The sequence below is a fragment of the Notechis scutatus genome, chromosome 14, assembly GCF_049901735.1.
Source record: "Notechis scutatus isolate UNSWTSFEM ecotype Mainland chromosome 14, rNotScu1.2, whole genome shotgun sequence".
Classification (NCBI taxonomy): domain Eukaryota; kingdom Metazoa; phylum Chordata; class Lepidosauria; order Squamata; family Elapidae; genus Notechis; species Notechis scutatus.
In genome coordinates, this window is record NC_142022.1 from 4,862,017 (window position 1) to 4,876,855 (window position 14,839).

General features: G+C 48.9%; 1 protein-coding gene across 1 annotated transcript; it reads right to left on the reverse strand.

Moving 5' to 3' along the window:
- Positions 1-615: 615 nt before the first annotated feature.
- Positions 616-3,912, reverse strand: CD248 (CD248 molecule). The gene is given in 3 exon segments (XM_026692809.2): positions 616-2,290; positions 2,293-3,669; positions 3,672-3,912. Coding segments are annotated over 3 exon segments (2,145 nt in total). The 5' UTR covers positions 3,910-3,912; the 3' UTR covers positions 616-1,760.
- Positions 3,913-14,839: the final 10,927 nt, after the last annotated feature.

Genomic DNA, 14,839 nt, shown 5'->3' on the forward strand with positions numbered 1-14,839 from the left:
TTCTTTCTTTCCTTCCTTCCTTCTTTCCTTTCTTTCTTTCTTTGTTTGTTTCTTTCCTTCCTTCCTTCCTTCTTTCCTTCCTCCTTCCTTCCTTCTTTCTTTCTTTCCTTCTTTCCTTTCCTTCCTTCCTTCTTTCCTTCCTTCCTTCTTTCCTTTCTTTCTTTCTTTCTTTCTTTCCTTCCTTCCTTCCTTTCTTTCTTTCTTTCTCTCCTTTCTCTATTTCCTTCCTTCCTTCCTTCCTTCCTTCCTTCCTTCCTTCCTTCCTTCCTTCCTTCCGTCTTTTCTTTCTTTCCTTCCTTCCTTCCTTCCTTCCTTCCTTCCTTCCTTCCTTTCCTTTCTTTCTTTCTTTTTTCTTTTCTTTCCCAACCCTTTGAAGCAACACCGTCTTTTTAACCCAGTTGGCACTGCCTTCTTTTAAACCTCGTCATGTCTTGCCAGGGGATGAGATGGGAGGCACCGTTTTTCAACCTTTTCTCAAGCTAAAAAAAAAAAAGACAGGCGAACATTCACTTCGTTGCCTTGCCCCCCCGCTCTCTCTCCCCCCCAACCCAGGCGCCCACACTTTGCATTTCTTCCCCAGGCACCTCCCGTTTGTTTGTTTGAACTTCCAGCCCGTTAGAAAATCCAGTCCTTTTTATTTGTCACGCAAAACGCACCCACACAATATTCGGGAGTTTTTGTGTGTGTGTTTTGTTTTGTTTTGTTTTTGCTTCGACCCCACCAAGGAGACCACATCGGCGGTCGCAGTCAATGACTATAAACCCCCCATACACACACGCACACACATCGCAGATCCAGAGGGTCCCCCACACACAACTCCGTTTTTTTTTTTGCAACGAGGCAGCCCGCCCTGCCTTCATCCCAGATGCCCGGCTCTCCAGGGAGCCCCTCCCTCTGTTTCCTTCACAAATTGAACGGTGTGTGTGTGTGTGTGTGTGAGAGAGAGAGAGAGAGAGAGAGAGAGAGAGAAAGTTTCGGGAAGGCCCGCTTTGTCCAGCCGATGAAGTGTATTGAACTGGGCTGTAACCCCACGAGAAACTTTTTGGTTTAAAGTTTTTTTTATGTTTTAGTTTTTAAAGTTCCGGAGTGGGAGAAATCATCCTGAGCTCTGCGTGGATCCGTGACTCCAGGTGCGAAAAGAAGCTTTGAGGGTGGGAAGGAGGGAAATCCGGTTTCTTCCGAAGCCATGAGGACTAGAAACTTATAAAACACACGCACATTCCCCGGGTTGGCGGAACCACCCGCGTTGGGTGGGAGGGGGTGGCAGTGGGCGCACAAATTCGTCTCGGGTTTCATTCCCTCCCCGGCTTGGCAAAACACCAACCTATTTCTTTCTTTCTTTTTCTTTTTTCCTTCATTTCCACTGTCTCTTTGGATAAAAAAGGCACCTCCAGGTCTCCAGCAGCACCGGGTCGCAAGCCAGGGGGAGGGGGCGCCACGTTGCAATAGGAAGGGGCTTCTGCCCCCCCCATCTCCCCCCACCCCCAAAAAGTCTCTTTACTCCAGCAAGCAAGTTCTGAGTCGGTTTTTGGGCTCACCCCGAGCCTGGGGTGCGGTGCGGTGGGGGAGGAAAACCGGCCTCCAGCTGGGTCTCTCTGCATCCTGGCAGGCTGTCCCAGATGTGGCAAAGGGGAGGGGGAGGAACCCTCTCTGGCATTTGCAGAGTTTGGGGGTCCTTGTGTGCCCACCTGGCTCGGGAGCAAGCAAGGCCATCTCGCCTCCCTCCCCCCGCCTTTTCCCGGGGGCTGCGGCTCGGGGGTTCAAACACTGGTCCGGCAAGTGGCCGGTTGGCAAGGTCGGTTGGCCGAGGCGGGCGGGGCGGTTTTCTCCGACGGGTTGACCACCCAGCGGTAACACTGGGTGACGCGCCTGCTTTTGGCCTGAGCTCCGCAGCGGGTACAGTAAACGATGCCCAGAGCCAACATGATCACCAGGAAGACCGAAATGGGCACCAACAAAGCCACCAAGAGCCAGCGGTCGTCCTTCCTCTGCCGTCCCTCCCCAGAAGAAGCCGGGCTGGGGGGAGGCGAGGTGGGGAGGGCCGCCCTGACTCCCTCAACGACGGGGTCCCCCTTCTCATCCGAAAGGGAGGGAGAAGGGGGAGTCGGAGGGTCCGTGGGGTCATCTGGAGTGGGCGTGACGGCAGGAGACGTCGGAAGAAGAGGAGGAGGAGGAGGAGGAGGATCGGAAGCCGCGGGGTGGGATGGAGGACCTCGGGGTGCCCCGGCGGGAAACCCGTGCTCCAGGGGAGAAAAGCGGCCGTCCCACGCGCCGTCGAACTCGGGGCCTCCGTGGACGGCACTGGAGGAGGGAAGACCAGCCGGTCGGGCACCGACAAGAACGAAGCGGCCGAATCCGACGACGAGCCGGCCTCCCCGTCGCGGAAAAGCGAGAAGCGGACCGCCGGCGGCGGCTGCGGCGGCTGTGCGCTCAGGTCGTCCGCCTCCCTGGTGGTGAAGCGCACGTGGAAAGCAGGGTCGTCGGGCCAGGCCTCGGGCGGGCTGGCGTCGGGCCCGTCCAGCCCGTCCACGGGGCTGCAGCTGATGCCGTCGGCTTCCAGGTCGAAGCCCTCGGTGCAGTAACACTCGAAGCCGCCCACGTAGTTCACGCACATCTGCTGGCAGACGCCCGGGATCTGGCACTCGTCCGTGTCCACGCACTGGCCGGGCTCGTCCTCGGCGGGGCTGAAGCCCAGGTGGCAGCGGCAGAGGAAGGAGCCCTCCGTGTTCTCGCACTGGTGCTCGCACGGCGCTTCCACGCACTCGTCTAAATCCTCGCACTGGTGCCCGTCGGAAGCCAGCTCGTAGCCGGCCGGGCAGCGGCACCTGTAGCCGTCCCCACTCTCCTCCTCTTCCTCGGCCACGCAGTCGAACTGGCAGGGCCGGTGGCGGCAGGGGTCGTGGGCGGCGCAGGAGTGGCCGTCGGGGAGCAGCAGGTAGCCGGCGTGGCACTCGCAGGCGTAGCCCGAGCCCTCGTCCACGCACAGCTGCTGGCAGCCGCCGTTGTCTCCCTCGCACCAGCTGGCCGCAGAAGCCGAGGCCGCCGCGGAGGAGGAGGAGGAAGAGGAGGAAGAGGAGGCAGCGGCGCCTGACGGGTCCCGGCACAGCGGAGGGTTCTTGGACCAGCCCACGCGCCCGTCCTCCTTCTGCAGGCACAGCAGGGACAGCAGAGAGGAGCCGCCCGGGCAGCCCACGGAGGCCACGGTCCCGAAGGGCAGGAAACGCGGGGGAGCCCCGACGGCGGAGGCAGAGGCGGCCAGCTGCCCGAAGGGAGCCTCGTAGGCCACGCTGGCCCCTTCTTCGCCGGCCTCCAAGCCGGCGCACATCCCTCGGAAGCCGAAGCGGCAGAGGTAGCCGTCCACGGGCCCCGCGCAGGAGCCTTCCAGCCACTGGAAGTCGCGGTCGTCCAAGGCCACGCAGCGCGGCGCGGCGCAGCCGGCGGCTCCCGCAGCCGCCCCGACGGCGCGGGCCCAGTTGCTGTAAGCCGTCTCTTGCTCGCCGGTGACCCAGCTGAAGCCGCGCAAGGGCCGCTGCGGGAAACACTGGCGCGGCTGGCGCTGCAGCCCGATCCAGAAGAGACGGGGCGGGCCGGGCCGGCGGCTGCCGGCCAGCAGCTGGCTCACCTGGGCCGCTTCTTCGGCTCGTTTCAGCGTGGCCAGGTTGCCCCTTGCTCCCGGCAAGCCCGCCAGGCCTCGAGGAAGCTGCGCGGCTGGGAGTAGAGCGCGTAACAGCCGTCGGGATCGCAACTGGCTTCAGGATCCGGCCGGCCGGGCAGCGGCAGCTGGAAGAGCAGCAGCAGCAGCAGCAGCAGCAGCCCGGCCGGGCCGAGCGGCAGCCGAGGGGCGAGCATGGTTGTGCTTGCGCGGTGGGCCTCCGGCGCTCTGACAAACCCACCGCCCGCCCCCGCCATCCCCGGCCTTCTTCCCCCTCCCCGTCCGGGGAGGAGGCGCTCCGCTTCCCCGATCCCCGCCTCCGGACCTTGTAGGGCGCGGATCTGAACTCCAGACACGCAGGGAGGGGAGGAAGGGAAGGGAAAGGGAAAGCAAGGCGGAAGAGGGTCCGCCCGCTGCCTGCTTCCCCCCGCCCCACTCGAGGGTCGTGGAAGCGTCTATTCATAGAATAACAGAGTTGGAAGGGACCTTGGGGGTCATCTAGTGCAACCCCCTGCTCGGGCAGGAGAGTCTATTCCAAATATTAGCCTCTACCTAGGATCGAACTCCCAGCCTCCTGATTGCTCCACCTCTAGGCCGCCGGAGCTGTCTGCCGGGCCTCTGCTGGTCTAACCACTAGAGGGCGCTGTCTCTGGGAGCTGGAGGGGCTTCTCTACCTTTCAGCCCCTGCCGCGGGATGGCAGGTGGGCTTGATGGGAGAAAGTGGGGAGGGGTCTGGGCTTCTGAAACTGATGTTGAGGGGCTGCCCCAAAGAAGACGGTGTGTGTGTGTGTGTGTGTGTGTGTGTGGTCAACCTGTTCTCAGTCCAGAGCATCTGAAGGCAGGACAAGAAGATGGAAACTAACCTGGAATTGAGGAGAAGCTTCCTAACAGGGAAGACAGTTAGCCAGTGGAACTGCTTGCCACTAGAAGTTGTAGGTGCTCCATCACTGGAGGTTTTTAAGAAGAGACTGGACTTATCCGGAATGGTCTAGATATAGGGTCTCCTGCCTGAGCATGGGGTTGGACTAGAAGACCTCCAAGATCCCTTCCGTTATTCTGTATTCTTTTTTTTTTTTTTGAGTCAAGTTTGTTTTAATTTATATATAAGTAGTTTGAATACAGTGTATTGTCCGGGTATACCATTTTACAAAAAGGAAAGGGGGGAAAAAGATAACACCTATACTGATAATAATAATAATAATATCACAAAATAATTCTAATCATATTGATAATTATATTCATTTATTTATGTCCCTATTAAGTATATGGGCATACATATAATTATAGACAACATTCATGTTTTCTGTTATTCTGAGCAGGGGGCTGGACTAGAGAACCTCCAAGGCCCCTTCCAACTCCGTTATTCTGTGTTCTGTGTGGAGTTTACTGTCCACCCACTTTGAAAGCATGCTGGCTAGGGGATTCTGGGAATTGAAGTCCACCCCTCTTAAAGCATGCTGGCTAGGGGATTCTGGGAATTGAAGTCCACCCCTCTTAAAGCATGCTGGCTGGGGGATTCTGGGAGTTGAAGTCCACCCATCATAAAGCATGCTGGCTGGGGTATTCTGGCAAGTTGAAGTCCATGCATCTTAAAGTTGTCACGATTGGAAAAAAAAACCTAAAGGAAACCTTGCAAAACTAACTTCACACTAAGCTGTGGTTGCATTTCATCCCTGCCAGAATTCCTCTCTGCTACAAGCTACAAATCCTCTTGCACTTCACAAATTCCATCAGCTGTGCCTGGTATCTGGCTCGGGGCCTTCATAGCTCTGCGTTCGTGCCATGTCAATCATACCTGGGCATCAGTTCTGGTCACAGTGACCAAAAACAGTGGAGGCCCTCCATCCGAAAGAGTGACCGATTCTTTCAACACAAACACATACACACACACACATGCTTTGCAATTTGCTTTGGCAAGCTCTGACACCAGGAACCCCAATTGGCTCAAGTCCCTGCATCCAACCCCAATGCGCCTAGGTAATGATAAACCGTTTCTCGCGTAGAACTCGGATTTGGAGACACGTCCATGTATATATATATATATTTTTGGCCGGGGTGGGGAAATTGGTTTGGGTCCCTGCCAAACAGACCAGATTTGACTTGGATTTAAACCGCACTACACAGTCACCAAGGGCCCTGGAAGCTGGATGGGTGGGCCTTCCCAAAGACAGGAGAATTAAGCAACAAAGCTGCTTCCATCCTAAAGCACACATCTAATTTCGGGGCAATTAATCCAGGATTAAGCTAGACTGGGAAACGGTCTCTGTTTTGATCTAATGCCCACTGTGTTTTATCCTCAACTTTTCCTAAACTTTTCTTGCCATGACAAGATCATGCCTTCCCACCTATTCCTGCTTAATTATTATTTTACTTTAATGGCACGGGTGCCAAGGAAGATAGGGAAGGACAGAGAAAAACATGGATTCAAAGAAATTGGAAGGGAATTCTCCAGCTTACTGGAGATGAAGTAGAAAAAAAACAAAAAACCAGAAAGCCCTTTGCAGGAAAATGATTATTATTATTATTATTATTGGTGCATCATTGTAAAGTGGAGTTTTTGCACAGTGTGGCCGGTGCTGACCAGATGTAGCTCAGCTACTGGATTTAATCACAGTCTGTAAAATCAGTTGGATATGATCAGACGCCAACCGGTGGGGAAGCGGATGCCCTAAATTACAAAGCAGAGAACCAAGATTTAAATGAACTCAGCAGTGCTCTGTTAATTTTTTTTTTTTTTTTTAAAAAGGGAAGGACTTGATAGCAGTCTTCCAATATTTGAGGGGCTGCCCCAAAGAAGAAGAGGGGGGGTTCGACCTATTTTCCAAAGCAACTGAAGGCAGGACAAGAGGCAACGGATGGAAACTAATCCAGAAGAGAAACAACCTGCAATTAAGGAGAAATTTCTTGACTGTGAGAACAATCAACCAGCGGATCTACCGTACTTGCCTATAGAAGTTGTGGGTGCCCTAACCCTGGAGGTTTTCAGAAGAGATGGGACAACCATTGGCCTGAATTGGTATGATGGCTCCTGCTTAAACGGGGTTGGACTAGAGGACCTCCAAGGTCCCTTCCGGCCCCAGGATAACGGAATACAGAATTGGAAGTTCAGCGTATTGTGTGAACCCAGTCTCCTCGCTCTGAGATTTTACCCTTGGCCGCACAATTCCCTCGTGCCTTTTGAGCAGCCAAGAAATCAGAACAGAGCTGGGAGGGAGCTCAGAGGTCAACTAGTCCAGCCCTCCCTGCTCAGGCAGGAGGCCCTATATCATTTCAAACACATGGTTGCCCAATCTCTTCTTAAAAAGCTCTTCGTGTTTGTAATGTTTCTGGAGGCAAGCCGTTCCACTGATTAATTGTCCTCCCTGACAGGAAATAACCGTGTATCGGAGTTGGAAGGGACCTTGGGAGATCTTCTAGTCCAACCCCCTGGTTAAGCAGGCAGCTAGTTGCCCAATCTCTTCTTAAAAGCCTCCAGTGACGGAGCGTCCACAACTTCTGAAGATACTACACTTGATCTTAGCCAAAAGGCCGAGTAGCAACACAACTTCTGAAGGCCGGCCATTCTTTGTTCTCGCCGCCATGGGAATTTCTCCTTCGTTCTAGGTTGCTTCTCTCCTTGCTTAGTTTTCTAATCTTAGATTATGTGTTCTTAAGCTTTGTTTCTCTGATTATGGGTGCTCCATCACTGGAGGTTTGTTTGTTTGTTTAAAGAAGAGTTTGGACAGCTGTTTGGACAGAATGGTTCCCTGCTTGACACCCAAAGGCCCCCACAGCACTAATTTTATTACACAGCTATGATATTCTGCTGTTTTTACTTGGGGCCGGAGTCTCTTTCCCTTCCCTTTTCCTTCTCCTCCACACCATAAACCTTACCCCCTTCTAACACTGATGATGTTCCCTAGTTGGGTCATGAAATGTCTGCAAGAAAACCACCAAGCTCAGAGAGCACCAAGGACCCTACAATTGACCTCTTGCATTAAGTTGATAGGATGGTCATTTCTTTCTTTCTTTCTTTCTTTCTTTCTTTCTTTCTTTCTTTCTTTCTTTCTTTCTTTCTTTCTTTCTTTCTTTCTTTCTTTCTTTCTTTCTTCTTTCTTTCTTTCTTTCTTTCTTTTTTTCTTTCTTTCTCTCTCTCTCTTTCTTTCCTTTCTCTCTCTTTCTCTTTCCCTGACTCTTCCTCTTCCTCCTCTCCACAAACCCTACCCCCTTCTAACACTGATGATGTTCCCTAGTTGGGTCATGAAATGTCTGCAAGAAAACCACCAAGCTCAGACAGCACCAAGGACCCTACAATTGACCTCTTGCATTAAGTTGATAGGATGGTCATTTCTTTCTTTCTTTTTCTTTCTTTCTTTCTTTCTTTCTTTCTTTCTTTCTTTCTTTCTTTCTTTCTTCTTTCTTTCTTTCTTTCTTTCTTTCTTTCTTTCTTTCTTTCTTTCTTTCTTTCTTTCTTCTTTCTTTCTTTCTTTCTTTCTTTTTCTTTCTTTCTCTCTCTCTCTTTCTTTCCTTTCTCTCTCTTTCTCTTTCCCTGACTCTTCCTCTTCCTCCTCTCCACAAACCCTACCCCCTTCTAACACTGATGATGTTCCCTAGTTGGGTCATGAAATGTCTGCAAGAAAACCACCAAGCTCAGACAGCACCAAGGACCCTACAATTGACCTCTTGCATTAAGTTGATAGGATGGTCATTTCTTTCTTTCTTTTTCTTTCTTTCTTTCTTTCTTTCTTTCTTTCTTTCTTTCTTTCTTTCTTTCTTTCTTTCTTTCTTCTTTCTTTCTTTCTTTCTTTCTTTCTTTCTTTCTTTCTTTCTTTCTTTCTTTCTTTCTTTCTTTCTTTTTTTCTTTCTTTCTCTCTCTCTCTTTCTTTCCTTTTCTCTCTTTCTCTTTCCCTGACTCTTCCTCTTCCTCCTCTCCACAAACCCTACCCCTTCTAACACTGATGATGTTCCCTAGTTGGGTCATGAAATGTCTGCAAGAAAACCACCAAGCTCAGACAGCACCAAGGACCCTACAATTGACCTCTTGCATTAAGTTGATAGGATGGTCATTTCTTTCTTTCTTTTTCTTTCTTTCTTTCTTTCTTTCTTTCTTTCTTTCTTTCTTTCTTTCTTTCTTTCTTTCTTTCTTTCTTTCTTTCTTTCTTTCTTTCTTTCTTTCTTTCTTTCTCTTTCTCTCTCTTTCTTTCCTTTCTCTCTCTTTCTCTTTCCCTGACTCTTCCTCTTCCTCCTCTCCACAAACCCTACCCCCTTCTAGCACTGATGACATGACCTAGTTGGATTATGAAACATCTACAAGAAAACCGCCCAGCTTATAGACCCCCCAAAGGCCCCCACAGCACTAATTTTATTACACAGCTATGATATTCTGCTGTTTTTACTTAGGGCCGGGGCCAAAAGCCAAAGATCTCCCAATCCATGTTCCCCTTTTCTGCTGTGGGGATGACAGTCCCCATATTCCACAGCTAGAGAGCGATAGGTGCTGTAGTCCCAAACCCAGCTGGATTGAAAGCTTCAGACACAGCCAGACTGCTTGGAAAGATGGCGGATCATTTTCCAACCATTTGGGGGAAAGCACCAAAATCGCAGCCCCCTAATTTCGCCGGGAAGGGTGTGTATGTGTGTGTGCGTGTGTGTGTGTTTTCTTCTCCGTTTCTGGGCTCTGACCTCAAAAGCTTCTGCATGAGATTTCTCCTGCTTGAGCAGTGGGGTTGGTCTAGAAGACCTCCAAGGTCCCTTCCAACTCTGTTACAGGCTGTTCATTTCAACTAGCCCGAAAAAATCCACCACTCGGTTTTTCTCTTAGCCTCTTAGATGTGAACCAAGCCACACTTCTTCCCAGTTGAATCTGACTGACAAGACGGGGCCAAGGTGGGTGGAGGGTGGAAATTGGGGGGGGGGCAGATTTTTGGGGAGAGGGGGGCTTGTCGACACATGGAGGAAATAAATGGAATTCCTTTGGCGTGGGAAGCCCTTCTTCCCTTGCCCGTCTGGTTGCGTTCAAATGCACTGCATTTCAACCAATTCATGGAAAAACCCAGCTGTGCCAGGGAGAAGAGTCGAAGACTTCATCCTATCTCCGCCCAGCCATTTTCCTTTTGTTTCGAAGTGGCTCTGTGGTTTTGCTATATTTTATACGCCCCACAGCGAGCCCGTTTGCTGCTCCCTCCAGCTGGGCCTAGTTTATTTCTATTTATTTATTTGTCAAACGTCGAAAAGCCGTCCAAGTTTACAAGCGACTGGGCTGCGTATCCATCTTTAAAAACACTATAATAAACGCTCCAAAGGCTGGATAGCTTGAGAGAGAGAGCTATAAATATGTACTCTTTGGACAACCTCCTGTTCCCCAAAGGAGCACCCCACTCCCCACCTGGGGGTCTGGGGTCTGGGGGAAGAGCTAAGTCTCCAAAGGACAGGCCTCTGGAACAGCTGCCCCCCACCTTCCTCTAAGATTTGAGCAGGGTAGGGGCAGTTCAAATCTTAGGGAGCGTGGCAGATGTTTGGAGAGCTGGCATCGCAATGGGGCACCTCTCCTGGATTCAGTCAATGGGCCTGAAACATGCCAAATCCATCCATCCTTCCTTCCTTCCTTCCTTCCTTCCTTCCTTCCTTCCTTCCTTCCTTCCTTCCTTCCTTCCTTCCTCTCTCTCTCTCTCTCTCTCTCTCTCTTCCTTTTTATTTCTTTATTTCTCTTTTTTCTTCCTTTTCTTTCCCTTTTTTTCTTTCTTTTTTTCCTTTCTTCCTTCTTTTTCTTTTCTTCTTTTTTAAAATAATTTTATTAAACATTTTTCAGCAGTTTAAAAATATATACACACTCTTTACAATGTTACAGCATGTATATACCTCACAATTACATTACTAATCTTTACTTTTATTTTTATCTAACCATCTGTACCAAGTGTCCCAGACCAGATAGTATTCCGATTCACTTTTATCTTTTAGCTTTCTTTCTTTCTTTCTTTCTTTCTTTCTTTCTTTCTTTCTTTCTTTCTTTCTTTCTTTCTTTCTTTCTTTCTTTCTTTCTTTCTTTCTTTCTTTCTTTCTTTCTTTCTTTCTTTCTTTTTTTTCTTTCTTTCTCCTTCCTCCCTTGTTCTCCATCCTCCCTTCCTGTTTATTATTTATTTATTTTATTTATATCCCACCCTTATTATTTCAACAAATAACTCCAGGTAGCTGAACATATCCAGTACATTTTGCCCCCTCCTATTTTCCCCACAACAACCACCCTTTGAGGTGGACTAGGCTGAGAGATAGTAATTTGCCCAGGGTCACCCAGCTGACTTTCATACCTAAGGCGGGACTAGAACTCACCGTCTCCTGGTGATTCACCCAAAGTCACCAAGCCGGCTTTTATACCTAAGGCAGAACTTGAATTCAGCATCTCCTGCTCACATACCATTACTTCCAAAGCAGGACAGATTTAATCAGCCTGCTGTTTCATTCCCTGCTACTTCTGAAGCGTGTTTGACAGCTGCCATTTTAGGCTGCGCCTATCTTAAGCTAAACAAGCTGTTGGCTGTGAAATCAGCAATGGGAGAAATAAATTATTTTGCAGGAGGGAAAAAGAATGAACATTGAAGGGGCTTTAATGCGCATTCAGTCACGTTTTGGGGTTCTTTCTTTCTTTCTTTCCTTTCCTTTCCTTTCCTTTCCTTTCCTTTCCTTTCCTTTCCTTTCCTTTCCTTTCCTTTCCTTTCCTTTCCTTTCCTTTCCTTTCTCTCTTTCTCTCTGTCTGTCTGTGTCTCTTTCCGTTTTCCTTATCCTTTCCCTTTCCCTCCTCTTCCTCATCCTCCTCTCCACAAACCCTACTCCCTTCCAGCACTGATGACATTACATAGTTGGGTTATGAAACGTCTGCAAGAAAACCACCCAGCTTAGAGACACCCAAAGGCCCCCACAACACTAACTTTATTACACAGCTATGATATTCTGTTGTTTTTACTTGGGGCTGGAGCCAAAAGCCAAAGACGCACCAAAGACCTCCCTATCCATGCTCCCCTTTTTTTTGCTGTGGGGATGACAGTCCCCATATCCCGCAGCGAGAGAGTGATAGGCGCTGTAGTCCCAAACCCAGCTGGATTGCAACAAAGCTTCAGCCACAACCAGACTGCTTGGAATGATGGCTGATAATTTTCCAACCATTTGGGGGAACGCACCAAAATCACAACCCATTAATTTCACTAGGAATGTGTGTGTGTGTGTGTGTGTTGTTGTTTTTTCTCCATTTCTGGGGTCTGACCTCAAAAGCGAGATTTGAGCAGTGGGGTTGGTCTAGAAGACCTCCAAGGTCCCTTCCAACTCTGATTTTCTGGATTCTGGATTCCCTTTTTTTTTGACGTGGCTGATCAGGTTTTGCTGCTCACACACACTGGGGCATATTTTGAGCAGCTCGTTTAAAAATATAGACATGTAGATATATATCATAATTTCATCCTTACAAGACAGCCTCCTGCACCTTTGGGACAGGGTGGGATGGAGAGAGGGAAGAAACAGTTTGTCCTTTCAGATTTGTGCCTTCAAGTGGGGGCAAAGAATCCGTCACCTCGGAGTATGTAGCGTGTGCAGGAACATCCATGAATAAGCAGAAAAGCATCGTACAAGTCCCTTAGCGGCAGGCCAAACCGATGAGGTTATTATCAAATTATAAAAAAAAATTAAAAAGTCCTGGAACGGAGAAACACATGAAGTTTTGTCTCTATTTTTCTGCTGTTGGAGCTTCGGGTTTCACAGAAAACTGTGATCTTCCTGCCCCCTTTTTCCAGCCGGTTTCCAGCATCCCAAAATCAGGTTTCAAGTTTCACGAGTTGGGAGTTTTCCCATCTGCCCAGGACGGAGAGGAGGAGGAGGGAAAAGGGAGGATTTGGGGCCCTCCCCCCAAAAAAATTTGTCCTGTACAAAGGGGAGAAGGCGATGAAGCCAAATGGATCAAGATAAAGAAGTTTGCCTGGCTGGTCTTTCAACTTCTTTTTCAATGATCTACAATGAAGATAAATGCTTAATATTAGTTCACAAAATATAAAAGCAACTTGGGAACGTAGGCCAAGGACATCGACCACACTTACAGTAGAATGTTGCACCTATATGTGGTGGTCCTGTCCAAAAACAAAAAAGTATTGGAGGAAAATTAGTAATTGGCTTTGTGCTGTCCAGACCGTATATAGGTAATTGGGAATTGAGATAGTTAAGTTAGAATTGGGAGCTGTCCCCTTAAGGGAATGCCTCATGGTAAATGTAGTTAATGCATCATGGGAAATGTAGTTCATGTCATGTGGTCACATCTGTAATCCTGATTGGTCACTGAATTGACCCTTGGTTGGATTGGGGGAGTTTCCTTTACTCTTGTTTGGAACCCAGCACCCTTTGCTCTATGGGATGAAAGACCATTATAATTTTACACTATGATGTCAACTATGCAAAGAATTGGACATTGGATGGATCTCGACATAACCGTGAGTTATATTTGAGGATGCCTTGTGACCCAATAAAGAAACTTCGTATGGAAGCCTTTGTAGTCTGTCTGTCTTTATATTCAGCCAGCAATTAAAAAACAGAACAGGCTTGAAGAAATCAAAAATGAAAAATGGGCCTTGCTGAAACACCGGAAGTGCCAAACGGGCCGAGGCTTCTCTCGATCCTCCAGGAGGGTGAAAACGGCCTCAAACAGGCCAAAAATCAGCAGGGAGGCACACGCGTGCACAGTGCAGGTACGTTTGGCTGGGGCAAGCATGCCATAGGTTCGCCATCACATATGAATGCAATATCAGGGGTTTTCAATTCAGTGTATAGAATGTGAAGGATGTGTGTTTGGGTTTATTTTCACAGTCATAATGTACACTGAAGATGGCATTTAATTTCGTTGTATAAGGTGCAATGACAATAAACTAAACTAAACTTAACAGATTTAACAGACAGAAGAGACCTTGTAGAGACAGAAGAGACCTTGTATAGACAGAAGAGACCTTGTAGGTCATCTAGTCCAACCCCCCACCCACCCAAGTGGGAGACCCTACACCATTTCTGACAGATGGGAGTCCAACCTCTTCTTGAAAGTCTCAAGTAAACTAAACTAACTATTGAACCTGTGAAGACTCTGGAAAGAGTGAGGAGAAGAGCAACAAAGAGGATTGGATGATGGAGGCTAAAACAAATGAAGAAGGGTTGCAGGAGTGGTGCTTATCTAGACTAAGGGAGACATAATAGAATCTTCCAATATTTGAGGGGCTGCTTTCACCAAGAAGTTAAGGACTAGGCTAGAAAGTGTGTTCTAGTCCCAGTTTAGGCATGAAAGCCAGCTGGGTGACTTTGGGCCAGGGGTGGGATTCTACCAGTTCGCACCTATTCACTAGAACCAGTTGAGAACATTCTAAGCAGTTGGGAGAAGCGGTTGTTAGAAGAAATTACTGGGCTAATCCTGTAAGGAAGGCAGGAAGGAAACATTCTGGGGTTGCTTACAGAAACTGCCTCTCCGTTAACCCTTATTCCATTCTTGGCAGGACTAGACTTCCTGTCTCAGGAACTTCTCTGGAGTTTTTCCCCCCTCCTTTGCTGGCACTTTGCTTGTGTGGAGTGACCATTCAAAGTTACAATGGCACTGGAAAAAGTGACTTATGGCCATTTTTCACACTTACGACGGTTGCAGCATCCCCATAGTCATGAGAGGCCAGGCGAGGAGATGCGTGCCTCGATGTGAGTGATATTGAGTTGGCCATGCCCAGCCAATAACATGACCACCAAACCACACCCACCAACTAAGCCACGTCCACAGAACGGGTTGTTAAAAATTTTGAATCCCACCCCTGCTTTGGGCAAATCGCCAGGAGACGGTGAGTTCTAATCCCACTGTAGGCACAAAAGCCAATTTGTTTACTTTGGGACAGTCCCTCTCTCTCAGCCCAACACACCTCGCAGGACTGTTGTTGCGGTGGAAAACAGGAGAAGTGTATTGGATAGGTTTGCTACTATGTATTATTTGTAAAAATATAAAGGCAGGATACAAATAATTCTCAGCTGGCTTTGAAGAGCAAGGAACAAAACCCTGCAAAATGACTACAGCAGCGTCAGGAATCTGAGATGCGCCTCACACATCAGTGCAAAGTTGCACGGTGAGGTTGCATGGATGCGTGGGAGTGAAAAGTTAGCCTGAATTTTTCACCTCTGGAGGTTTTTTTTTTTGCAAATTCCGAGGGAAGTGAG